The following is a 27798-nucleotide window of genomic DNA, read 5'->3' as shown; positions in this document are numbered from 1 at the left end:
CACAGGAACAGTACTAGAATCGAGTTCAAACTTTGAAAAAATCGTTACTCATAACAATGCATGAAAAAAGTGCATGCAGTACAGTTTTCGAAAATCCCTCAAATTTACTTTGTAGAAAAGTGTTTGAGCTTTCATTCTGTGCAAAAACTATCGAAATTGAATTTTGGGAAGATACCAAAACTATTGTTACAAGTATACCGAATTTATGGATTCAAAGTTTCTTTGAAGCCGCGGTGGGGATTAGTGGATTAGTATTTTAGATTTTCGTCAAATTTACTTTGTAGATAAGGGTTCAATCTTAGATATAAGTGAAGAAAAAATTTAAATATGAATAGGGAAGTCACTTAAACTATTGTTACAAATATGGCCAGAATCGTTGTTGACACCCTTAAGGGACCTTGGCGAGCTGGCTGAAGCGCGACTTCACGAGCGCTTCATTGATTTTCGACATAAGCTATTTTCAAAATTCTTTTTGCAAACATAATCTACTGATACTCTTCTTTCTTTTACAGTTTTTAGATTTTCTCTACCATTTGTAATTCAGTCGCTATTGTCGAAAAGAGAAGTTAAACTTCAAAAGATTCAGCACTTTCAATTTTTAAGATATGAAATTATAATTACTTTCATCGAAAAGCCCAGAAAATTCTGCACAGAAGTTACCTAATGGGGTTATGATAACAATAACCTGCCGAGTCCAAGGCGAGCTTTTCCGGAGTGGATCGGTTCCACTTCGGGCTTTCTCGCTGCGCGAGGCATTATTTTGGCTTGTTTGCGTTCGATTCCCGCAAAGCGCGCGTTAATAACTATGGATTACAGATTCTTACCACTACATCAATGATTTTTATAAAACCCCATTAGGTAACTTCTGTGCAGAATTTTCTGGGCTTTCCGATGAAAGTAATTATAATTTCATTTCTTAAAAATTGAAAGTGCTGAATCTTTTGAAGTTCAACTTCTCTTTTCGACAATAGCGACTGAATTACAAATGGTAGAGAAAATCTAAAAACTGGAAAAGAAAGAAGAGTATCAGTAGATTATGTTTGTAAAAGAATTTTGAAAATAGCTTATGTCGAAAATCAATGAAGCGCTCGTGAAGTCGCGCTTCAGCCAGCTCGCCAAGGTCCCTTAATTTGGTTTAGCCCTGAATTTCAGGGAGCATCTCTTTCTCACGTGAGGATTTCGCTTCTCATCGGCAGGTGCGAAAGTGAAGACATGAAAATACAGGAAAAAGATCCGTAAAAAGTCTGATCGAAGATTTGGCAAGAGGGATGAAATATTTGCATGGAAGTGATGTCAAACTTCATGGAAGGTATCATATTCTAGAGCTCACCCTTTTAAGGGGTTAGGGTTGAGTTTAACAAAATTATGGAAGTAAATTTATGGATCAGGGTTCTGATTGGCCGGTAGGCCAAATACAGCAATCTCATTGGTAATCAAAAATGCACTTCCATTTTTTGGTAACGGCTAGGGTTAGGGTTAGGGTTTCGACTTGATTTTAGAATTTTTCGAGTAGGGTTTTCGACTTTTTCGAAAAAGTTTTCGACTCGAATTTTCGACTGCTCGAAAATAAAGAAGAATTTATTCAAGATTCAGTTTTCTACTCGACTAAAATTAGGTTTACACTGAAATACAACGCTCACCCTTATCCTTAACCTAACCCTAACCCTAACCGAAATCGATTTCGAACCCGGTTTAGTTAACCCTAAAAAGGATAGTTTTTCTGCTTAAAATTTCTATTTTCTTCGAACAATAATCCCTAATCGAGTGAATCAATCACTGCGGTTCGAGTACAACTGGGATTCCCTTAATTCGTAACTCTTGATTATCGTTTTGTCACTGGCGGTTTTTCGTTCAGGTTAAAATCAACCAACTGCGTGGTGGACGGTCGATTCACATGCAAAATCACCGACTACGGCTTGCCGCGGCTCTACGACGCGCAGAACATGTACGACGAGGTTCAAGAAAACGAGTCCTCCGAGGATTTACTTTGGGGTCGGGGTCGCCACTTATGCAGAGCAGATGTTAGCTCATTAAGGGAGCAGCGGCGGATAAATACAGAGCTTACGGTTGATCGGGCGAGAGCTTAGAGAACCCCGCTAAGTTCAGGGCTAATTGGAGGGGGCTTGGAAATTATTACACTGTGCAAACAAAAATGTCGCTTCAAAAATTGCTTTTGAAATTGTAATTTTGAAATGTTCAAGGTTTTTAAATCGCTGATTTAGTCAAGAAATGGCCAATTTTAGCTAAAAATTGTCCAAAAACTTGAAAAATTCGACGATTTTTTGGTCCAAAAGTGGCAATTTTGGTCGAAAAATTTTCGTTTGGACGAAAAATTGCAATTTTCGGACAAATTTTTACAAAAATCATCGAATTTTTCAAATTTTTCGACCATTTTGAGCCAAAAATTGTCGATTTTTTGACGAAATCGGCGATTTTAAAGCGCTGAGCTGGAATTCCATTTGGATTAAAATAAATTTTCTTTCTTGTTTACGTTTGCGAAAAATTCTAAGCACTTTAATCCGGCTCTCGAGGAAAAGAGAGGCTGAAATAAACCCCTGGCGATCCTTAAAATAAGACCGCTCCTGAGCTGCTCAAAGATGAAAAGTTGCGGCGCAAGGGGACTCAGGTAAAGTAACCACTTTGATCCATCTTCCCAACCGAGAGATCCCTCTTATCAGCGACCAGAGGCTTCCAATTAGCGGCTTACTTTTCTTTCATCTAGCTTTGCTTAGAAACTGCATCGAACTTTTATCTTGACTTTTCATAAGGACTAAAGATGGAGCAAAATCGATGCTCAAAGCAAATCAAAAGCTCAATTTTCGAGATCAGCCAATCAGAAAGCTTCTCATTGGTCAAAATAAACGGTTAAACAGAGTTTTCTGCTCGACCAATAAGAAACCGCGTCAAAAATCATCATAAATGGACGATTTTATTCGTCCGGCTTCTTATTGGACGAACGAATAGCTGTAAGTTGTACTTAAAATTTTGACCAATAGGAAGCAAGAAAAAGACCAATAGAAGCGATGAAAAATCTTACTTCTGATTGGTTATCCCGAAGATCGAGCGTTTTAATTGGCTTTGGGTTATTTTCATTCCATTATTTGAGTTTTTCTTGAAGAAGTTGTCGATGACACAGTGTGACCTAAACTCACGCTCAGAGTTGCGGCCATAGCGAGTGCCCCTCATGATTTAAGATCTCTGGGAACGAGGTTCACGGGGACTGAGACACCCGAGGCCTAGCAAAAGAGACTATGGATTGTTTAATGCTCCCAGATAGCCAAAAAACGCACCAACTGACCAAAGAAGCGGACCATTTATGGTCTTTGATAAAAATTTTTTGAACTGAGCATTTTGGGCTCGGAAACCTGTGTAAAAACCTGAGTCAGGTTCTGAAGAGCCTAATTGAAAAGCCGCGTAGCGGCTTTTTCAAACGAAGCCGCTTTGCGGCTTCGCTAATATTGACGTCTTTATCTATTTTTTATTCTACGCGGCTTTTCACAGCCTGACTCAGGTTTTCTATACAGGTTTTTAAAAGTGAAAAATGATAGTAGCATTGTTTAGAAAAAACTTCCGAGCGGTTGTTGTAATTAACAAACAAGCGCGACGGATATTACATGGCCGCTGTTCCTTTGCTTTGATCTGATACGGTTGAGAGCTTAGGGCTTAGTTTAGAGAGAGAGCAGCGATTAGAAAATAAATTCGTCCTCACATTTGCTTTTAGAAAGGAGACGTATACGCCTTTGCGATTATTGCTTCCGAAATCGTCCTCCGCGGTGAACCCTTTTCAAACACGGGCTACTCGCCAAAAGCGATTATTAGCAGGATTCGACGACCACCGCCGCTTCTCAGGTAATAACCGTATTTTCAAAACGACAATTTCTCTGGGCTTTCGATAATTGACAATTCCACTTGACTTTTGTGCTGATACCCTTAATAATTTTCCAAGTTTTTGGACAATCAAAGATTGAGACAAAAAGATTCGACAAAAAATCGATTTTTCGCGAAATTTTCTTTTTCTGAAATCTGATTCGCCTAGCTGCCTAATGCGGAAATCTGATTGGTCTTTAATTTGAACAAAATCTCGATCTGAATTATCGCGATTTTTTGTCGATTTGAGCCAGCCAAGCAGAATATATTGCACAGAAAGTGAACTTTAGACGCCAAGGGGTTAAATTTTCAAGTCTGATTTCAAAGATACACCCTAATTTTTCTTACGAAGTATCAAGCTCGATTCCCCTTAGGAAAAATGCTCGTAAACTCAGTGTTTACTTTGAGGTGTCTCCTCTTAATCACGAGCTAATTCAGTGTTTGATGCTATTTACCGAGCTTACAGGCACGTTACAAAACTGGTTAACAACGTTTTCGGCATGTAACTCCCCGTAATGCGCTCAATATCAAAGTGGGTGTTGTCCAGGATTTTGATCCACGTTCCCTGCTGCCGTAAACTGCCTCAAACATCAAAATAAACCGCTAATTATAGCACCAGGATACGTATCCTCGGATCCGTTAATTAGCCAAGTGGAGGTTTCCCTCTCTTTCCTAGCCCGAGTCTTTTTTTTTTTGACGCCTGATGAATTTAGAAAAAAGGTTAACAAAGACACCTCAGGTGTGAAATTTCCAGCGAACCTTCTAGTCACTGTTTTTATCCAACTTAGAAAATGCTTCGACTGCATTTTTTTCCTAGCAGAACCAAAAAATGCAAGTAATTTTATGAATTAGGGTTTTGATTGGCTGGTAGGCCAAATAAAGCAATCTTATTGGCAATCCAAAAATTCACTTTCATTTTTTGGTTTAGTCCCTTTCTTCTGGTTAGTTTTCCTTTGATCAAAGGTTTTGTCGACATTTTGACTCAAAATCTTCCTTTTTTGAGTCCGAGATAGTCAAATAAAGTTCAAAAACCGGGCCCAAGATTGTCAATATCGCGCAGATAAAGGATGTTGAATCACGAATGAACAATCTTGGGCATCTTTAAATTTAATTGACTATCTTGGACTCTAACCCTAACCCTAAAAGTCAAGAATTACAAAAACCGGGAAAATTGATCAGAATCACGTGACAATTGAATTTCTTGAGCTTTGTCGTGACTCACGAGTCATGTCGAATTCAAGTTGCTCGAGTTCTGGTTCAAAATTTTCGTACGCAAATTAATTCTAGTCTCGAGGGCTCCAACAGTACATACATATTGAGCCCACGTTCGAGTGGCCCTGTTTCACGGAAATGCTTCAGCTCATTAACCCATGTCTGATTATTCTCCTCTGGCAATGACCCGGATCACCATGGAATTTCGAGAATTAACACGCTTCATCTTCTTCATTTAGACCGTCGATTCCCACCTCGCTCTGCCCCTACCAAGTCAAGGAACAGGTCGAAAATGTTGCATTTTTCGTGGTAAAAGTGGCGTTTTTAAGCACTCACATTTCAAGATTAGACAAAGCTACTTTATAGAACTAAGGATTATTGCACGAGTTTCTCAGCAAAACCCACTTCTCGACAGCTTATACGACCAAGTAATTACATTTCATTTATTTAGCAGAAGCTTTTCGCCATTACGGCTTCTTCAGTGCTACAGAGAAATAGTTGGAAAATCAGAAACATAAAAAAAGCTGTTACCTTAAGTGATGCAAAGACAGAACTGATTGGAAAATCGAAAACAACTACCACAATCACTGGTGTTCTAGAGATTTTTCAAAAAGAAAAACAACAATAAGCGCCGAAATGTTGACAATGAGACAGGGGCAACCTTTTTCCGCGCGTAAAAGCCCCTGTCTCGATATAAAATCTTCAAACAAAACTTATACTCTCATGATGGACTTGAATATTGAGATCAGGCCTATCGAGAACAATATGGACTGCCTCTAATTTCTTCCTTTCTCTGAGATCTAAGTTACGCTCAAGGATTTTAAATCTTGATTGAAAAAAACTTTTTGGGTCAAGTGAAATGTAATTGAACTCTCGTCAACTAAAGAAACGACCAAGTAATTGTTTATAGAGATTTTATTTTTCTTGTACAATAAATGCTCTTATTTAAGGGTACGGGTGTCGGCTTTCTATCGCCCGTAATAATATAATGTGGATAAAAACAAAGTATTTTATCGAACTCTACAGAAAATTTAAGCTCGAGTCATAATTAATTGTCAGCCGCTATCATTCTTGTTTTACGAGTTATGCTCTCGTAAAAAATTATCGAAAAAATTTTTTCGGCTCAGATTTTTTTCATCCGGGGCTTTTTAGAAAGCTTAGAGAATGATGATCATCATGATATTCTCGGTTTTACGTGAGTCTGTCTCAAAACATTTTTAGAGCCGAAAATGTGTCGCTCAGTTTCAAAAAATGCTAATTTTCGGTGTAAAAACAAGGATAGTTTTTTTCAAAAAATTTAATTCCATACGAAATGTTTTTCAATCTCAAAAATCTCTTGACAAAATTAAGATAAGAGTCTGAATTTTCACATAAAAATATAAAAAAGGTATTTTTACAGGCTCATTTCTTCGGAATTGAAGCCTCTTTTAGGCCCATTTTCACACTTTTTGGTCGAGATCACGACTTCGAGCCAATTTTTAAAACAAAAAATCTATATAAATCCAAATTTCCTCTTGACAAAATGTAGAACTAGAATGGATCTTTGCACTGATGTAGGCGAATTTTGTCCACCACTTCTATATCACGAGGAATTGAGCCCTAGTTAGAGCCTCGCCGACACCCGTACCCTTAAGGCCGCGTAGCGACTTTGGAAAAATTGTAAAGAAGGTTTAGTTCGTATTTTTGCCGAAGCCGCTCCGCGGCTTCGTTTTTAAAAAAGCCGCTAAGCGGCTTTTAGTAACAGCTTTTCCATATTTTATATACAGGTGGACTCGGCAACCTGAGTAAAAAACCTGAGTCAGGCTTTGGAAGAGTCTAAATGAAAAGCCGCGTAGCGGCTTTTTTAAACACGAAGCCGCAAAGCGGCTTCGGCAGAAGTTTGAAGAAAATTTATATGGTTTATTTGCGAAGCCGCTTTGCGGCTTCGTTTTTAAAAAGCCGCTACGCGGCTTTTCATTTAAACTCCGTGGCGGAGTTACGAGCGCTAAAGGGTAGCCCTATTAAAAATTTTTTGAATAGGAAGAAGGAAGACCCCTTTCTTTGTTTTCTTTTTTGACCCGAAAAAGTCGATGATCAAAGAATGCTGGGACGAAGAACCAGAGCGACGCCTAACCTTTTCTCAAATCTGCGATGCTTTGTCAAAAGTCCAAAAAGGCAAGAAAACGAACATCGTGGACAACATGATGAAAATGTTGGAAGAATACTCGAACCACCTCGAAGACATCGTCAAAGCCCGAACAGCCGAGTTGGAAGTCGAAAAGAAGAAGTCGCAAGAGTTGCTGGCGAGAATGATGCCAGTCGAGATTGCCCAGCGATTACAAAATGGCGAGACGGTGTTACCAGGTATGTGGCCTTTTTTTTTATGTAAAGTTATGGAAAAGAGAGAGTTATCTTATCAAAGCGGCCGACAGAATACAAAATATTTTTAACAAGACAAAAGTTCAGTTTAGACGAGCGGACCTCAAGGAATCGCTTTTTGAGCTCAGAAACCTGTGTAGAAAACCTGAGTCAGGTTTTGGAAACCTGAATTTCAAGTCCAAACAATTGAATACCGAAGCTGCTTTGCGGCTTCGTTTAACAATAAGCGCGGCTTTTCATTTGAGATCTTTCAAACCCTGACTCAGGTTTTTTACACAGGTTATAACAAAAAATTACATGGTGTTAATTATTTTCTATTTTAGTTTGTTACGACGAAACGACGATTTACTTCTCCGACATTTGCGGATTCACCTCAATCTCAGGTAAGAACCCCCCTTCCCTTATGAAATAAACAAATTTGACCTTTCAAAACCCTTTCTTAAAATTCGAGCTGATGCAACGCTCAGGAACTGACCTTAGGAGCATTTTGATACGTCTCCCGCTGACGCATGCTTATGCTAATAAGCAAAGTGGATCATGATTAGATCAGCTCAACTGAGTTCGAATTATAAATCTTATATCCGGGTTTAAATGATTACCAAGGCTGATTTTCATAATTCTTCCTCCGACTATTTTTTAAAACAAAAATATTGATCCTAAGAGCTTCCTTTCTTACGTATACTTCTTTCAGCGGCCTCAACCCCCTTCGAAGTCGTCGATTTGCTGAACGACCTTTACACCTTGTTCGACAACATCATCGACGAATACGAAGTCTACAAAGTCGAAACCATTGGTGACGCGTACATGGTCAGTTCTGGAGTGCCTTTCAAGATTGGCGACCGACATGCGCCTGAAATTTGCATGCTGGCGATGGATATTCTATCCGCCACCGGGAGTTTTATTATGAGGTAGGGAGATCCAGTCGCACCGCGAAATAGGCTTTTAATTGAATGGCCTCTTTCTGATTCTTTTCAGATAAAGAAAAAACGGGATATTTCTGGGCTCAAAAACCCGTGTAAAAACCTGACTCAGGGTTCTGAAAGACTGTTAAAAACTTTTTCAGACCCTGACTCAGGATTTAACACAGGTTTCCGAGGCCAATGCCATTCAATTATGAAGTAATTAAGCTAATTTTTAATTGCTATTATTTCAGACATATGCCCGAGGTGCCGATGAAGATCCGCATTGGGTTGCATTCTGGACCAGCTGTGGCGGGAGTAGTCGGCCTTGCCATGCCTAGATATTGTCTCTTTGGAGACACTATCAACACAGCTTCGAGAATGGAGTCAAATGGGCTACGTAAGTTACGAGTAATTAGAAATGCTATTTGCAGTGAAACAAAACCAACGCGTGAAAAATGAGTTTACTCGTGGATACCATTTAGTTATAACTTTAAAATCGTCAAAAAAAGATCGTTCCATCACGTTTCTAGCGATTTACTCAAGTGCCACGACAGTCTTTTTGTCTATATCTCGCGCTACGTGCTCGGATACGAAAGGAACTCGAGATAAAGAGTTTAATCCCGCTGCGAAGCAATTATGCATCCTTTTTAGCCTCACGAATCCATATCAGTTGGTCAACGCGCGAATGCCTGCTCAAATCGGACGAAGGATTCCAGATTCAAGAACGTGGTACAGTCGAGCTAAAGGGCAAGGGTGTACTCACTACGTACTGGCTCGCAGGAAAAGAAGGATATGACAGGTCCGGCTCATGAATTCAGCCACAAAGATAGAATCGAATAAAGACTGTAAGAGCTTGTTTTCAACTGGCGATTTAGATTTGCGAATTTGACTTGACATCTATTTTCAAATATTTGTGAGCCCTTTACTTGACCGCTGCCTAAATGGGACCCTGATGACGCTCCGAGCCACGGAATCAAGCTCGACGAATACATGAACGTAAGTTGACTCAATTACGCGCGCATTGACCTAATCCCCTTGTCCCAATTTAATCGAGTTAATTGGCATTTTGCGTCAAATTATTTCACTTTTAGGGAAATCGCCCGCCTCCGCCCAAAGAACCGATCAAGCAAAAACCGTTCATTCCGTCGAAGCGAAAAGCGGTGAAAAAGGGATGGGCTTGAAATTTAACACTTTACCACGTTGACGCACTCTTGAAGACACCCTTATTCCTTTCGTCAAAACAGCAAGTCTTTAGTCAAAATTGCTTGCTAAAGATCGACGAATTTCTGTCCTAAATTGTTGATAAATCATCCAAATGGAGCCCTAAATTGTCGAGTCACGATTGGCCAATCAAATCCCTGCCAAACTAAAGCTCATCCGAAAATCGACAATTTAGGGATCAACAGTGAATATTTTACCGACAATTTAGGACAAAGAAAACTCGATCTTTAGTAAGCAATTTTGGGAATATCTATTGATTCTTGATAAAAAGATGAATATATTGAAAAGCCTAAAAGCAAGATTGAAACGAACCCCGAAGAAGCCGACCAGGAAGACAACGCTGAATCCAACAACGAAACAATCAACAATGGCCTTCCAATTAATCTATTCGCCCTTCGAGCGGGTCGATCCCGTCATCGAAGGCGTCGTCGCCGATCTCCCCGTTGGAAACCGCCAAGGTATATTTTTCCTCGAAACTGAAACCCTCTTTTTTATCTTTCTTTTTTAACCTCGTTCGCGCGCTTGTTTTATTTAACCCCTTTAGCGGGACATCCTTTTATCTTCAAAATAACATCTCCTAGCGGGTTAACACACGTTCTTCCTAGTTTTAAAATGCCATTACAGTACTTCTACTGACTTCTATGCTCTGACGTGTAGAGAATAAATATCAGCTTCCATCTTACAGCTTTGTATAAATTCGCGCTAACCGGGTTGTCTCGCTGCGGCGAAATATTTCGCTAATGGGCGCTGCTCTGCGCCGTAACGGGTTAATCTTGTGATAATCGAATTTTTCTAGCAACGGGGATTCTGGCTACGATTCCTCCAACCTTCTCCATCCTGGTCGGCTTCTCAGCTTCTTCCGCCCTGCCACTCCCCAAAAGATTCATCCCTTATGATTTTGAAAATATGATTCTTCTGTATTTTTGATACTGTTACTTTATTTTATGAATGAATAAATGTATATTTTTACAAAACAATTTTCGATTTCTTTTATTTCCATCAACAAAAATTTTTCACTGTTGAAATTTCCGTTGGAAAATTAGTCAATTTTCAAGGTCTTTGACTGTCGTATTTGTATTGTATTTGGTCAGCGTAAACATAAGTCTACTAATTCTTCTGCTCGAATACGGCAAGTCAAATAGAGTTGCAATTCTTATTCGAGAAAGACACGCGTAAAATGGATTCAGAATTTCGTAAAAAATTCAATGTAAGCTTTAAGCAAGTGAAAAGAGTATAAATTTATTTGAGGATAATTTTGAAAAATCAAAGGAAGATTGCATCGACAACATTATAGCAATGTGTGCAATGAGCTGCGTTGGAGACTTTCAATCAAATATACGATCTTTTATCCACTACGACAAGAATAAAAAGGACAATAAAAATCCAGAAAAACGAGTATATGAGACACGGAATCGGGAAAAACACATAACGGATCCGAAAGAACGTCAAATGGCTATCAACATGCTAATCCTGGGATCTCTTTTCTCAAACGAGAATTTTTCTTTTTATGTTGTGGAAAGAGCAACAAAAAATGAAAAGGACTGGAAAAAATCCAAAGTTATTAAGGTTTTTGTGGGCCTATCAGACAATTATAAGGTTTCGTATTATTTAAGGAAGTATTATTAATTATATTAAGAATCGGATGAATCAGTTTGATAGAACTCTCTTATCGCTCATGATTTTTCTAAGAAACTCACATGTTCATTTTGCTGATTATCCCCATTTTCCGGTTCTTTTCAAAACAAAATCAAAAATAAGAAATGGAACGATTTTTACCGAGTTTATGGAAAAGTCTTTTCCTTGTCTTCTCGATGCGATGATAATGCTTTGGTCAGCTGTAGCAGATCCAGAGGATCCAGTCAATAAATACTTCGGTAATGGCAACGGCCCGCGAAATTTAATCAATGAGAAAGAAATAATTGGTCTCCTGCGCGAAGTATTTGATTGCTGCCTTGGAGAAACAACAGAACAGCAGATCAAATGTTTACTTAAAGAAACAAAGGTTTATCACTGTATAGAGGAGCAAATTTATCCAATAGGGATCTGTCATGAGATAATTTTTGAGGAAATCATCAATAATACTAATTTTTTTTCGATTGTTTTCGTATCTGAACCAGACTTAGATACTTTCGTGTCAAGTGCTTTACCTCCCTTGCTTGGATTTCATCTTTTCAAGTTAGCATATTTTCTTAATTATAGATGGAATATCATGTCTTTCTCTAGTGATGTGATTTTGCTCACTTATGGAAATAATATTTTAAAAAACATTAAATTTTTTCCAGAATTTTTAGATTTGAAAAAGTGCTTCGAAAAAGAACAATTTTTTGTTGAGCGTATCACTGTTTTTTGTGAAGATCATTTTAAGCAAAAATTTAAAAATGCTTTCAAAGAAAATTCGTATAAAAAATTCCTCAAGTTTTTGGAAAATGCATATAAACACCACGATGATTTGAAAAAAACCGAGCAAGGGCTGGATGAAATACGCAAATCTTCTCAGAAAACATCATTAATATTCTTCCTCCTTTTCTCTTTCTTTGATATTATATTTGCGGTTGTATCGCTTCCATTTGAAAATCGACTCCCAATTTATTTAGAAAATGTATCTGATTATATGATAAAATTGAGTTGCTATCTCTTGATTTCAAAAATAATATATGAAATTTTCTTGCCTGAGAACGGGTCGTCTAAGAAGGAATGGGTGTAGGGCGGCTACGTTCGAAATTTCGAACGCCGTTCGAGATTTTTCGAACGCCGTTCGAAAAATTTCTGAAATTGCTTATAAAAATGAGCTCGTATGCGCTCCGCGCCTGATTTGTAAGAAAACTCCTTCATAATGATGTCAACTTCATCTACTTACACGATGACATTGATTTAAGCTCATTCTTAGGTCAAGATTTTTCGGAAATTTCGAACGCCGTTCGAAAAATGGGCCCAAAAACCGATTTCGAACGGGACCGCCCGCCACCCGAAGGAATTGAGATCGTCTATCGTGATTTTCAATTCGCTTATCATATATTTTCTGTTAAAACTTTAAATTTATATTATATATACAGTTGTGTGTGGAGTTACCGTACCCCTATTTTTCGTTTTTAAAAAATCATAGCTCTCGACTCGATTTAGATTTTTGACACCAGAAATCAATTTTTCATGTCATTTTCCTTTAGAAAAAATATAATTGAAAGAGCCATAAGTAGGGTAAACTTACAAAAAATGAGCTTTTGAAAGGGACATCCTACAGGGCTCATTTTCGGCAAGAATACTCTTTGAAGGTTGCTGATCAACATCAGATAAAAAAATTAATGAAAAAATATGAATTACGTCATTCTAGAGCCGTGTAAAAGTGCTAAAAATCTAAAATTTTTTAGCAATAAGATTGAAAAAAATGAAGGCAACCAATAGATTCGCCTTGAATCACTGATTATTTTCCACAAAAAAAATTTAGTAATCGGCCTCACATGACTTCAGAAAAAGGAAAAGAAGCTGAAAGTCTTTGTTATTGTCTTGGAGGACCCCCTTGGAGGACTTTATCTGCTGGAAGACCAATATTATAAATATTCAATATATGGCCGTGCTGGGCCAGTATATGGCCACCTATGGTCAACTTTGGTCAAGTTCGGCCGGAAGACCCCCGGAGGACCTCTCTGGTGGAAGACCATCCGCTGGAAGTTCAATATTTAAAATTTTCAAAATATGCCCGTGCTCGGCCAGTATATGGCCACCTATGCTCAACTTTGGTCAAGTTTGGCCAGAGGACCCCCGGAGGACCTCCATTGTGGAAGACCATCAGCTGGAAGACCAAAATTAAATATTAAGATAAAATGCTTTGCTGGGAAAAGAAATGACACTTCCGGTAAACTTTGGTCACTTTATGCCGGATGACCCCCGGAGGACCCCTTTTGCTGGAAGACAATCTACTGGAAGACCGACATTTAAAAAATAAAAAAAATAATCACAGTCAATTTAGTGAAGAGGTGGGCCACGCCGACCACAAGCTATGTGGCCAGTCCGTTCAGTGAAGGGCAAGGCAAAGAGAATGAAACGCCCGTTTATTTAGCTAAGAAAAGGGCGGGTCAGAGTCAGGGCGAAGCCGACCAAAAGGGGAGGCCTCGCCCGTTCATTCTTTTGAATCAGAGTCAGGGCGAAGCCGACCCAAAGGGGAGGCAACGCCCGTTCATTTTTTCTAATCAGAGTCAGGGCGAAGCCGACCCGAAGGGGAGGCCACGCCCGTTCATTCTATTCAATCAGAGTCAGGGCGAAGCCGACCCGAAGGGGAGGCCACGCGCGTTCATTCTTTTCAATCAGAGTCAAAGCGAAGCCGACCCGAAGGGGAGGCCACGCCCGTTCATTTTATTCAATCAGAGTCAAGGCGAAGCCGACCCGAAGGGGAGGCCATGCCCGTTCATTCTTTTCACTCAGAGTCAGGGCGAAGCCGACCCGAAGGAAATGCCACGTCAAAAGAATGAACGGGCGTTGCCTCCCCTTCCGGTCGGCTTCGCTCTGACTCTGATTCAAAAGAATGAACGGGCGTTGCCTCCCCTTCGGGTCGGCTATGCCCGACTCTGATTCAAAAGAATGAACGGGCGTTGCCTCCCCTCCGGGTCGGCTTCGCCCGAACTCTGATTCAAAAGAATTAACGGGCGTGGCCTCCACTTCGGATCGGCTTCGCCCTGACTCTGATTCAAAGAATGAACGGGCGTTGCCTCCCTTCGGGTCGGCTTCGCCCGACTCTGATTCAAAAGAATGAACGGGCGTTGCCTCCCCTTCGGGTCGGCTTCGCCCGACTCTGATTCAAAAGAATGAACGGGCGTTGCCTCCCCTTCGGGTCGGCTTCGCCCGACTCTGATTCAAAAGAATGAACGGGCGTTGCCTCCCCTTCGGGTCGGCTTCGCCCTGACTCTGATTCAAAAGAATTAACGGGCGTGGCCTTCCCTTCGGGTCGGCTTCGCCCTGACTCTGATTCAAAAGAATTAACGGGCGTGGCCTTCCCTTCGGGTCGGCTTCGCCCTGACTCTGATTCAAAAGAATTAACGGGCGTGGCCTCCCCTTCGGGTCGGCTTCGCCCTGACTCTGATTCAAAAGAATGAACGGGCGAGGCCTCCTTTTGGTCGGCTTCGCCCTGACTCTGACCCGCCCTTTTCTTAGCTTAATAAACGGGGTTTCATTCTCTTTGCCTTGCCCTTCACTGAACGGACTGGCCACATAGCTCGTGGTCGGCGTGGCCCACCTCTTCACTAAATTGACTGTGATTATTTTTTTATTTTTTAAATGTCGGTCTTCCAGTAGATTTTCTTCCAGCAAAAGGGGTCCTCCGGGGTCATCCGGCATAAAGTGACCAAAGTTTACCGGAAGTGTCATTTCTTTTCCCAGCAAAGCATTTTATCTTAATATTTAATTTTGGTCTTCCAGCTGATGGTCTTCCACAATGGAGGTCCTCCGGGGTCCTCTGGCCAAACTTGACCAAAGTTGAGCATAGGTGGCCATATACTGGCCGAGCACGGGCATATTTTGAAAATTTTAAATATTGAACTTCCAGCGGATGGTCTTCCACCAGAGAGGTCCTCCGGGGGTCTTCCGGCCGAACTCGACCAAAGTTGACCATAGTTGGCCATATTCTGGCCTAGCACGGCCATATATTGAATATTTTAAATATTGGTCTTCCAGCGGATGGTCTTCCACCAGGGAGGTCCTCCGGGGTCCTCCGGCCGAACTTGACCAAAGTTGACCATAGGTGGCCATATACTGGCCCAGCACGGCCATATATTGAATATTTATAATATTGGTCTTCCAGCAGATAAAGTCCTCCAAGGGGGTCCTCCAAGACAATAACAAAGACTTTCAGCTTCTTTTCCTTTTTCTGAAGTCATGTGAGGCCGATTACTAAATTTTTTGTGGAAAATAATCAGTGATTCAAGGCGAATCTATTGGTTGCCTTCATTTTTTCTATCTTATTGCTAAAAAATTTTAGAAGGAAATTGACGAAAAAGGGATGAAAAACAATAGAGATTCTTCCCCAAAAAAATTTTGAAAAGTCGTTTTTGACCATCTATCATCTGGCCAAGTTTCATTCCCTTACAATTTGCCGTTTAAAAGTTGATTTTTTGTAAGTTTACCCTAGCCATAAGGGTCCGATAAATTTTTCGACAGATTTAAGCGCGTAAAGTTGCCCTGCCCAGCACTTGTTTATACTGTATGAGTTCACTGGAAGCCTTTGTCTCTAAAATGCTTACATATTTCATCTGCAAATTTATATTTTAAAAAATTCTACTGTCAAATAGAACTGCTCTTGAATATTCTGTTTCTCACTTTTAGAATCTCTCAACCTGCTAATTAGTGAATATACACGAGCCACTCAAAAATCAACAATGAGCATCTATCACACGTCGTTTTGCATTTTTCTAGCGCTCGGAAAAGCTCTTAACGAGCTGTCGTTTTCGCTCGGATGCGAATGTTGCTGGAGACAACAGAAAACACTTTGTAGATTTTCGAAAAAAGGACTTGCGGCACGTTTGAATGCCATGCAAACATCTGTTTATGATCGGGCGAAATTTTGATGAAAAGGCTATTTTAAGGAGATGTTAATCCTAAGAATTTAACGGCTTAAAGCTAAAACTTTGGTGACGACAAAAACTGTGGTGTCTTTAAATAGAAGTTTATCCTGCAAGAAATAATAAGAAAGATCTTCTGGAAATTGATTTTATTCAGGAGGAATACAGAATGAATCGCCAAACAGTGAAAAATTCAGTGGATTCGTTTGTCCTGCTTTGATTCCTTCAAAGAGTCTGAAGAATTTAGGTTGAGGTTGATTCGTTATAAAAGTGTTTCTACCTGATTTCGCTCTTATCCGGACTTTCAAAATCAAAAGACTGACGAAAAAATTAATTTTGCTCAAAAAATAACCCTTGCTCTAGAAACTTGTTGACGAAGGACTCATACGAACTCATTGATGATGATGATTATTCTTCAGTTAGTAAATATCCTGTCAATAACTAAAGTGTGAGTAAGCTGTGAATAACGTCTCGTGAATCCTCATATTCCATCCCTTTGGCGCCCTCCGATCAGCGTTCGCGCCGCCGCCGCGCGAACGGCGCTCGCGAGCCGCACTGAGTTCCCATGAGAGCGCTGAACTCGCTTGATTTTTCTCAAAAAACAAAGAAATTTTTTTCACTGAATTTTTGAACAAGATTTTTTTCATTTCTGTGAGAGTTGCTTCCACTTAGAGATGGTGACGATCGAAGAAAAACTTACGTCGGCGATAGGAAAACTTTTCGGAAAAGCGGAAAAGAAAGAGCCGCTTTTTAACACGACAAAACTCACTTTTCAAATTGAAAGGACAAATGTCGTCAAAGATTTTGCCATCGGTAAGAAATGGCATTTTTTTATCAATAAAATTTTTGATTTATAAATTTTTCCAACAACGTTGTTAGGGATATTTTTTTCAGCTGAGTAAAGCTTCATTTTAATATCATTTGAATCTCAATAATTTTCTATTGATAATAAATTATAATTGATCGCTGTCGCTTTTATATATTATTAATAATAGCATAATTATGATCATTATTATTTATATATCAACAGTTTTTCTATCACTAATTTCGATGAATAATATGTTTCACGTTGGCGAAATTAAATAATTAAAATATAAATTTGTCATAAAATTGTTCAATTATTAAAATTAAATGACTTTATTGCCTATCGATTTATTTGAATGACTTATTTTCTTGTTGCGACAAAAAATATGTCGACTAAAATAAAACCCAATCAGAAGATGGAAAACACGGATACCGGCCGGAATGCAGCCAATCAGCAATCAGATTGAAAAAATCACGTTTTGGTCGCAAAAACTCGTGATAATAAATTCGAATTTCGACAGATTTGTCGGACAAAAAATTAGTCTCATTTTTCCTGTCGATTCCTGACTCTAGTCAGAAAGTTTCTATTTGAGCGCTCATTTTGTTCGGCTTTTGAAAAGATATTAATTATTCAAAATTTCTCGTCATTTTTTTCTAAAAGTACTGTTTGTAGAATATGTACGTGTCCCGGCAGCAGTAAACATTTAGAGACCAAAATCCCATCTCTTTAAAAAGTGCTTAAACAAACTGCGCTGAAAACACGCCAATATATTTCTCATCCGAGCTCGTGGCGATTTTCCGAGGCTTCAAAGATTGAATCGATTCCAGCGCTGTTTGATTGAGCATCTCTCCATCCTCGGAAGAGCTTAATTCTTTTTCGGGCGGAAATCCTTGACTCAAAATAAATTCCTGGCTTTGTTGATAATACACGTTACGAGTTTTGGGGAAGAATCCATTCAGACTTTCTTTGAAGGAAAATTCAAAATATGGGTTAAACCAAAATAAGGAAGTGATTTTATGGTTCAGGGTTTTGATTGGCCGAAAAGCCAAATACAGCAATCTTATTGGCTAGGGTTAGGGTTTGTCCGAAAATATCGATTTTTTTTTGACTGAACCAAAAAATGAAAGTGCATTTTTGAACTACCAATAAGCTTACTGTATTTGGCCTACCGACCAATCAAAACTCTTAGCCATAAAAGAACTTCTATATTTTGTTCTAGGCCATTTTTTCGATAACTTTTGAAATTCGATCTGGCCAAATAAATTTTCGTTTCTTCCAAAAATCTGCAGAAGGCCGAAAGTGCTTCTTAGAATCTGAATAGAGCGGCGATTAAAAGCTTTCGCTTAGTATTTCGCCGAAAATTACAAAATCATCGAGGCTCATTAGAGGCTCATTTATCTCCTCAACAAGGGCAGTTTGCAATTTTCAATTTTCAATAAACACTCGCTCAGGGTCCGATAATTTGAGCTCACGATAAAACTCATTTTTGGCTGAGTTCTCAATTTTCTCAAATTGAGAACTCAGTGTGACTTGAGAAATCATTTGGAGATTTTCTGAGATTTTGCTTGAGAGCAGGGAAATCTCATGAGTTTTCAAAAACTCCATTTGAGCGAGCGCGGCGGCGAGTCGGCGCAGCCACAGCGGATCGTAGGCGCGTTGCGTAAGGCTGCGCACTTACAAAAATCGTCCACCCCGCCTTGACTGGCTCGTGGATCGCGAGCGCCACCACAAAATATGATTTCTCACGCGAGCTCTCATCTCTGAGTTTCTCAAAACTCCAATTTAAAACCTGAGTTCTCAAGCTCTGTTTCGTGGAGTTTTAGCGTGAGCTCAAATTATCGGACCCTGTGTGACTCGCTAAAGAGCCAATTTTGAACTCAAGTTTTTGTCTTTCTCTTTTTTCAATATCTTTATGTTAAGTTTTGCGCCAATCAGAAGCCGTTTTTCTTGAAAATAGCGCCATCTTCCGAGTTGTATTTTGAAAACCAGGTTGTCGGATTCTTCGTTTGTAATTTTTTATTCATTATTTTCGATAAAAAAGGTTGAAAATGAAAAAGATGTGCCTTGACTGTGGATCGAACACAGGACCTTCAGATCTTCAGTCTGACGCTCTCCCAACTGAGCTATCAAGGCAACTGGAGGGACTAATTCCAAAATGCACCAGTATCGAATTTTCAAAAGAGCAATGTCTTGGATTTTTCAAATCAATAGGCCCCTTACCGATTTTAACCTAATTTCTGTCTGTAGCGATCTTTTAATCAAAAACTCGGTTCATGAAAACTTCTTGAAACGGTCACGTGGGTGATCGTTTAGAATCGAAAAGGTGCAACCTTTGCTCAGCTGAAAAAGATTATCTTTCCTAGACGCTCCTCTCTGGTAACAACGGAATTCGATTCGCGGATTTTCAGAACAATTTTTTCATTTTAAAATTTCACAATACTTTTCACCAATTATTTTCTTAAAAATTAGCTCTTCGTAATTTTTTCTTGAAACTTTTGAAAAAATATTTTTTTTAGATCGAAGGAAAGGGTCAGAAATATTTTTAAAAAGAGTAAAAAAATACAAAAAAATAATAAAAAGAAAATTTTTTATTAAAATATTTTCAAAAAATGATAAAATTTATTTTTTTTTTCGTAAAAAAATTTTTGGGACAAATATGAAAAATTCAGACGAAAAGTCAATAGGTGGCGCTATTTTATCGATAGCCAATCAAAAACCTTTGTTTTTTTACCAATTTATTTCTGATCCAAACAAAAGCCTGAATCCAGAGCAGATCATCAAATTCTTGCGCTGTCGCTGGAACGGATTACCTCCTGGATCCGTCGGTTTATATGTCGAGGAGGTAAGAAAACCCTTCTCAAACAAGCGCTAGAATAATGGTTCCCTAGACCCCTCTGTGCAAAGAACGCTGGCTGCCGAACGAACCAATCGAAAAGAAACGGGTTGATATTTTTTCACTAACCAGGTAAGCACAAAAACTCATTTGACAGCGATTAATGTAAGGCACGTCTCAAAATAAATTAAATATTTTGTTTGCTTTGTCAATTCTATTTACCAAATATTTCTGACAAGCCATGTGAATAGCGAATGAAAACTACGGTTGCAGCGCCCGGCACCCTGAGTCAGGTTTTGAAAGGCTAAAATGAAAAGCCGCGTAGCGGCTTTTGAAAACGAAGCCGAAAAGCGGCTTCGCACTACAATCACTCTTATCTGTATTAAAATATTGGCAAAGCCGCTTCGCGGCTTCATCTTCAAAAAGCCGCTACGCGACTTTTTATTTTAGCCTTTCAAAACCTTAGTCTGGTTTTCTCTACAGGTTTCCGAGTCCAGTACCGTTGTTATCGACTATAATAAGGTCTGGAATCGACTTTGTTGATATTTTTGACTCTGAGCATCTTTTGGGTAAACTTGAGTTGCCACAAATGTTTTCTTTCTCGGTTTAAAATCTGGCTTTCGTGACTAGGATATCCATGTTTTAAAATTGCTTTATTGATGTTTCCAATTTAGCAAATCTCTTTCAAGGGGGCTTTATTCTAATTGAGACGTGCCGACAAAATAAATTTCTTTCTTGTCTGAATTTATTCTCTGTAAAAGTTCTTTGACGATTTTTGCTTGCATTTCACCACCCCTTTCTTTATCTAAAATTTCAATAAAAAACATAAAAAAAGCCGCACGCGGCTTCAAATTTTGAAAGATAACCGATCTAATCGTTACAATTTTGTTTTGTGATAATTTGAAATTTCGACTAATCAGATGGCTCGATTTTCATGAAAAAGCGCCATCTACCGACTAATTATTTCTAAATCCCCATTTTTCCCCACTTTCGCTTTTTCGCCAATTTTTTCAACCAACTAACCATATTTTTAGATTTTTCCTGCTTCAAGTCTTAACCTGTTTCCGATTATTCTGTCTATAATTTTATCTTCTCAAGTGTTTGGTAAGACACTTTGAGAAGCAAAAATTCTCCTTTTCTTATAAAATTACTGGTAAAAAATTATAAAACCGCAAAAAGCGGTCAAGGATGAAAAGCTTAACCTGCTGGGCCCCGTTTTTTGAGTCGCCTAATTTGCGGACTTATTGATTACGTGGTGGTTTCGATGGGGATGACACCGCTCGAGTCAAAACGGTAAAACAGGTTTTAAACGTGCCTTTGTTGAAAGAAATGGAGATAATATTTTGATTCTTTGAAATTAAGCATGAGAGAAATTTAAATATTTGGCCGTTTAGTGTCAATGATTTTGGGATTATTCAAAATTGAAAATTTTCTTCTGGAATTTCGGGATTAATAACGGTCATAGAGAGGTTTTTTGAATAATTTGCATAAAAATAAGGAGCAAATTTGATTCAATTATTATTAAAAATCATTTTCGTTTAATATTATTATATTAAATTTATAGAAAAGAATTAAATCAAAAATAATAACAATTTAAAATATTTAAAAAAATTAATTAATAATTATTAATAACGGTATATTTATAATATTGAATAAATTAATATTTTGAGATGAAAAAATCTAACATTATTTCGATTTGAGGTCGAAATCGAGGAAAATCAATTCATAGAATCTGATTGGTCGATCAACCAATAAGGTTTCTCGATGGAAAAAGTCATTATTGATAGAAATTAAGTAGAAAATCATGAAATAATTTCGACACAAGTTCACATAAAAATCACTTTTGCGTTCCAAAAACAGAAAGTCGTGACCCTGGACAATTATGAAACCGTCTTCATCGTCAATTTTTCCTTGTTATTCAATAAAACCTAGCAGTCGCAATTACTAATTAGTGGTTCTTTTTTCAAATAATTTATTTTGACGGAAGCAGTATTTTATCAACCCGGCGCCCTAGTGTCTAACCGGAACGGAAAAATCATCAAAATTCGCGCGAAATCAAAGTTTTTAAAAATCGCGCTTCCAGACGGAAGTCTCAGGACGCATCTGCTCGACATGACTGTCCCCATGTCGTCGATTGCGGAGACTATCGCGGACAAAATGATGCTGCCGCGGTCAGAGTATGCCTGCTGCATCGAGCTCGACAAGGAAACATCGCAGCTCGAATCGGCCATTAAACTGCTGAGCTCGGCCAAGAGCCTAATCGGCCTCAGCAAACGCATTAAAGTCAAGAGCGCGATGAAAAGTGAGCTATCCAAGGACAGTGCTTATATAAATTACTACCGCTTGGATGGGAAGTCCACTTGAGCACTTTTCAGCCATCCACGTTCTATTTTCCTGAAATTGGGCATAATTTCTAATTGCTTTAAAAGTGCTCTTAGAAAACTAATTCAGTGGAATTCCAGTTAAGTTTTCGATCAAAAGCTGGAAATGTCAAGAATCGACAAAAATCTGAAGAAATTTTGCAAAAAAATTTTCAACCAATAAGAAGCCTGGATACGGCTCAACCGCCAATCAGCTGCCGAGTAATCGCCCAAGCAAAATTTTTCGAAAATTATTTGTCAATTCCTGACGCCACACCAAAAATAAAGGCGAAAATCTTCTCATATGAACGAGAGCCAATCAGAAACCAGGATTATTTTAAACAGCGCCACCTTAGTTTATGTAGAAATTTTGTGGAGGCGAGACGAATCACTAATTTTGGCCGAATATTTTGACCAAAATTTTTAGAAAATTTTTGACCAATCAGAATCGCGCATTTTGCCGGCTGACCAATCAGATTTCAGAAAAAATGTCGCCAAATTCGTGTTTTTGTCGGCTGAAAATTGGCGACAAAAAGATCCTAAAATTCTCTCATTGATTTTTTGTAAAGCACTTACAAGAAAATTCGCTCCCCACTGTGGCTAGATCCGACAAGGACGCTCACAGAACTAGAACCATTAATAAACGCGCGGCCACTTTGCTTCCGCCGTCGATTCTGGTTTACGCAGCGGCCGCTCGACAACGGCGACAAGGGACAAATCTTCACGGAATTTCAAGAAATCAAGGAGCACCTCAAAATCGTCGGGACTTTGGTAAGGTCTTGTTCTATAGGTTTAGCGGACGCGGCGAAGCTGGTGGCGATACTGAACAAAATCGAAAACCCAGAGGAGCCAGAAAGCGCGATCAAACAGGTGGCCGAAAGTCTCTTTCCGGCGCAGGACTCGGCGGCGATCATTGCTGTTATTAAAGCCAAACGAGGCGCGGGAGAGATCCGGCTTGCCAAAGACGAATTTTCTCTACAGGAATGGACTGAATTCTTCATTTACAAGCATTTATATTTGAATTCCGAAATCGGGGAGGCAGAACGAATCGACAAAATTTCGACAATTTTCACCAATTTTTGGTCGAATTTGAGACCGAATCAGATGTTCGCATTTTGCCGGTCGGCCAATCAGATTTCAGAAAAGAAATTCTGAAAAAGTCGCCAAAACTGGGGTGGTGTCTGGAACCGACAAAAATTTCGACAAATTTTGCGTAGGCGGCTACTCGGCTGCTGATTGGCCGGTTTACCGAATCCAGGCTTCCGATTGGTTGAAAATTTCCACGCAAAGTTTGTCGAAATTTTTGTCGATTCCAGACACCTCAGCAAAAATTAGTCACCTGCGTACAGAACCTGAGTCAGGCTTTTACACAGGTTGCAATTTCAAAATTTTCGATTCTGTCATTCAGAGAACGTTTCCGACATGTTTTTAAATCAAAACTTTGTAAAAGTCCATAAAAGCGGGAATTTATCAAGCACGCTCGTGAATTGCCCGGATTCGGCGACACCTTTTTCGCCACTGAGAACGACAAGAACCGAGAAGTGCTTTTGGCGATCTCAAAGAGTAATCTGACTTCTTATCACAATGGGAAACTAGAAGAGCGATTTCCGCTGGACAGAGTGAGGAGATGGATGAGCATCGCCGATAAGGAAAGTTGAATAACTCACGAGAAATTCGATGACTTCCTAAGTTTTATCTCAAGGGGCGAAAACATCTATAATCATAATTGTTCTGAGGACTTTTCTTCCAAAGATTTCTTAATGACAGCACCTTAGTTTATCCTCTAAACTTAAAAGTCTAAAGCGAAATACGGATATTTTCTTAGATATGATTGGTTTACCGGCCAAATCAGGGGATCTGATTCGTTGAAATATTTGAGCCGCGGTTTTATAACGGATACTTTTATTTATATAGTGATACCCTTATTAAAATAATAAGAAAAGTCGTTAATTCTGATTATTGAAATAAGGGTATCGCCATATTAATAAAAATATCCCCATAAAACCACGGCTCAAATTTTACGACCAATCAGATCCCCGAATTTGGCCGGATGACCAATAAAATTTCAGAAAAAAATTCTTGCCGGACTTTTCTGTGAATTTGAACCTCTTTTTATAGAGCTCAATTATTAGATCGATAATCAGATGATCCTCTCTTTTGTGGTCAGACGCAGTCTAACCATTGATTTGGAATAAGCTAGAATTAGCAAAGTGCGATGAGGAAATTTCCCAATCGTAAAAATATTTGATTTTTCAACGAAATAAGCGTCTTTTTACGATCGAAGTGGACCAAGGCAACGATAACATGCAGGTTCTTAATTGGACTACCGACGACGGCGCTGAAAGTAAGTCCAAAAAGGATGACTCATAGAAAATCAAAAATTCTAGTTCAACAACTGCTGGATGGATACGTTCAACTGACGCTTCATAAAAAGCGGGAAAAAGTCGTCAGCTTGACCGAAAAAATCGCGAAAGCTGGCGAAGCGCTAAAGGAAGAATTCCAAGAAAGATTTATCTAAAGAAAGAAAAGCTCTTGGAGCACTTTTTTGTCGGTCCTCTTGCTTTTCTTTTCTTTGTAAATTTTGCTTGTTTTCTTCCCGAGGCACCGAAGTTTCGTCCACCACGCAGCTGATCCTTCAACCAACTTAAACAAATTGACATGAATGCTTTGAATCAAAATATTCAAGCTTTTCTTTAACTGTAAATTAGGGTCAGGCGATATCACAAGACGACCGCGGAACACGCACAAACTTTTTTAGGTAGTAGCCTGGGGGGTACTGATCACAAAAAACATAGCGGCCCTCGCTTAACCCATCAACACCTAGACCATTTTAACCCGTTTCCTGATTTTCTCGTTTTCGACCATTTTCAAGGAAAAACCGCATTTTTCTTGATTTTAAACGTATAAAACGAATAAATTATTATTTTTATGAATTAAAATAACTCTATTAATGAAAACTTAATAATAAAATTTTAAGAATTTTCTACAATTTTTACGTTAAAATCAATATAGCGGTTGAACTGGCAAGAAATGGCCGTCTCAGCCCCGTTCCTTGATTTCTTAATTTAAGGGCTTGACGGCCCTTCGGGCCGTCTCAGCCCCGTTCCTTGATTTCTTAATTTAAGGGGCTTGACGGCCCTTCGGGCCGTCTCAGCCCCGTTCCTTGATTTCTTAATTTAAGGGCTTGACGGCCCTTCGGGCCGTCTCAGCCCGTTCCTTGATTTCTTAATTTAAGGGGCTTGACGGCCCTTCGGGCCGTCTCAGCCCCGTTCCTTGATTTCTTAATTTAAGGGCTTGACGGCCCTTCGGGCCGTCTCAGCCCCGTTCCTTGATTTCTTAATTTAAGGGCTTGACGGCCCTTCGGGCCGTCTCAGCCCCGTTCCTTGATTTCTTAATTTAAGGGGCTTGACGGCCCTTCGGGCCGTCTCAGCCCCGTTCCTGATTTCTTAATTTAAGGGCTTGACGGCCCTTCGGGCCGTCTCAGCCCCGTTCCTTGATTTCTTAATTTAAGGGGCTTGACGGCCCTTCGGGCCGTCTCAGCCCCGTTCCTTGATTTCTTAATTTAAAGGGCTTGACGGCCCTTCGGGCCGTCTCAGCCCCGTTCCTGATTTCTTAATTTAAGGGGCTTGACGGCCCTTCGGGCCGTCTCAGCCCCGTTCCTGATTTCTTAATTTAAGGGGCTTGACGGCCCTTCGGGCCGTCTCAGCCCCGTTCCTGATTTCTTAATTTAAGGGCTTGACGGCCCTTCGGGCCGTCTCAGCCCCGTTCCTTGATTTCTTAATTTAAGGGGCTTGACGGCCCTTCGGGCCGTCTCAGCCCCGTTCCTTGATTTCTTAATTTAAGGGGCTTGACAAGGGCTTAGAACAGGGATGGAAATATGACAAAATTTTCCAGCGGCACCGGCACGGCACGGCACAACCAAAATACCCGTGCCGCGGCACGGTACGGCACGGCACGGCACAAAATTCAATAATGGGGTGCCGCGGCACCACGGCACGGCACGGCACAAATTTGAGTCATATAAATTACGTCAAGCCCCTTAAATTCAAAAATCAAGGAACGGGGCTGAAACGGCCCAAAGGGCCGTCAAGCCCCTTAAATTCAAAAATCAAGGAACGGGGCTGAAACGGCCCGAAGGGCCGTCAAGCCCCTTAAATTCAAAAATCAAGGAACGGGGCTGAAACGGCCCGAAGGGCCGTCAAGCCCCTTAAATTCAAAATCAAGGAACGGGGCTGAAACGGCCCGAAGGGCCGTCAAGCCCTTAAATTCAAAATCAAGGAACGGGGCTGAAACGGCCCGAAGGGCCGTCAAGCCCCTTAAATTCAAAATCAAGGAACGGGGCTGAAACGGCCCGAAGGGCCGTCAAGCCCCTTAAATTCAAAATCAGGAACGGGGCTGAAACGGCCCGAAGGGCCGTCAAGCCCTTAAATTCAAAATCAAGGAACGGGGCTGAAACGGCCCGAAGGGCCGTCAAGCCCTTAAATTCAAAAATCAGGAACGGGGCTGAAACGGCCCGAAGGGCCGTCAAGCCCCTTAAATTCAAAAATCAAGGAACGGGGCTGAAACGGCCCGAAGGGCCGTCAAGCCCTTAAATTCAAAATCAGGAACGGGGCTGAAACGGCCCGAAGGGCCGTCAAGCCCCTTAAATTCAAAAATCAAGGAACGGGGCTGAAACGGCCCGAAGGGCCGTCAAGCCCCTTAAATTCAAAAATCAAGGAACGGGGCTGAAACGGCCCGAAGGGCCGTCAAGCCCTTAAATTCAAAAATCAAGGAACGGGGCTGAAACGGCCCGAAGGGCCGTCAAGCCCTTAAATTCAAAAATCAAAGAACGGGAATTGTCCTTTATATTTACCGATAATAAAAATTTTATGTGAAAATAGTGTTATACTGTGCCGCGGTGCCGCAACCAGATTTTATTCTGCGGCACGGCACGGTACGGCACGTGCCGTGCCGTGCCATGCCGCTGTGCCGTGCCGTGCCGTGCCGCTCAGATTTGCATCCCTGGCTTAGAACTCTGAGTTTATCAATCTCAGTTATGTCCCCAACCCCACCCACTCCCATTGCTGTAAAAATTCACATTATCCTAGTTTTTGCGAAATTATGGTTTTGATTTTATATTGTGAAATTGATTTTCTTTAAGTTACTTAATAAAATAATTAATAATTATTAATTATTCATCTGTTTTTCACGTTTAAAATTGAGAAAAAGCGTTTTTTCATGAAAATGGTCAAAAACCGGAAAATCAGAAAACGGGTTAAAATGGTAAAGGCGTTGATGGGTTAAGGGAGGGCCGCTATGTTTTTGTGATCAGTACGCCCGAGGCTATCACCCAAAAGTTTGAGCGTGTTCCGCGGTCGTCACGTGATATCGCCTGACCCTACTGTAAATAAATTCAAAATCAAATCATCAGAATCATTGTCGTTTTTTATTTTATTTTTTTCTTAGTTTTGTTTGAAAGAAATATGAAACAGTATGATACTATCACTGATTCAGTGATAGCTCATCAATCGTTAAAGAATATTGACTAGTGTTTAGTTTTCATTTTAAAAATTTAATCAGCTCTATAAATTGATTTTCGCGTATTTTTTAGCCTATAAAGGGGTTAAACCAATTTATAGAAGTGATTATATGGATCAGGGTTTTGATTGGCCGGTAGGCCAAATAAAGCAATCTTATTGGTCATCCAAAAATGCAC

General features: G+C 39.8%; 1 protein-coding gene, 1 long non-coding RNA gene and 1 other non-coding gene across 3 annotated transcripts; 2 read left to right on the top strand and 1 right to left on the bottom strand.

Moving 5' to 3' along the window:
• The first annotated feature begins 2580 nt into the window (after positions 1-2580).
• LOC145705500 (retinal guanylyl cyclase 1-like) lies at positions 2581-9151 on the top strand. Its single transcript, XM_081782984.1, has 9 exons — positions 2581-2626; positions 3722-3849; positions 5319-5364; positions 5429-5507; positions 7146-7422; positions 7761-7820; positions 8129-8345; positions 8591-8736; positions 8991-9151. The coding sequence occupies exons 1-9, from the start codon at positions 2598-2600 to the stop codon at positions 9149-9151; spliced, it is 1143 nt and encodes a 380-aa protein (XP_081639110.1). The 5' UTR covers positions 2581-2597.
• A 9819-nt stretch (positions 9152-18970) lies between these two features.
• TRNAF-GAA (transfer RNA phenylalanine (anticodon GAA)) lies at positions 18971-19043 on the bottom strand. The gene has a single exon. It is a non-coding gene; the product is annotated as a tRNA-Phe (tRNA).
• Positions 19044-24253: 5210 nt separating this feature from the next.
• LOC145704144 (uncharacterized) lies at positions 24254-24746 on the top strand. Its single transcript, XR_014134427.1, has 2 exons — positions 24254-24447; positions 24491-24746. It is a non-coding gene; the product is annotated as an uncharacterized LOC145704144 (long non-coding RNA).
• The last annotated feature ends 3052 nt before the right edge of the window (positions 24747-27798 follow it).

The sequence above is a fragment of the Oikopleura dioica genome, chromosome PAR, assembly GCF_907165135.1.
Source record: "Oikopleura dioica chromosome PAR, OKI2018_I68_1.0, whole genome shotgun sequence".
Lineage (NCBI taxonomy): Eukaryota > Metazoa > Chordata > Appendicularia > Copelata > Oikopleuridae > Oikopleura > Oikopleura dioica.
This window is presented reverse-complemented; position numbering and strand designations above follow the sequence as displayed.

Excerpts from the sequence above, each read along its gene's own strand:
- LOC145705500 (XM_081782984.1), top strand. The coding sequence starts at position 2,598 with ATGAAAAGTTGCGGCGCAAGGGGACTCAG. Across the intron at positions 2,627-3,721 it reads TGCGGCGCAAGGGGACTCAG|AAAGGAGACGTATACGCCTT; the intron begins GTAAAGTAACCA and ends ATTTGCTTTTAG. Across the intron at positions 5,508-7,145 it reads TCGACAGCTTATACGACCAA|TCGATGATCAAAGAATGCTG; the intron begins GTAATTACATTT and ends GACCCGAAAAAG.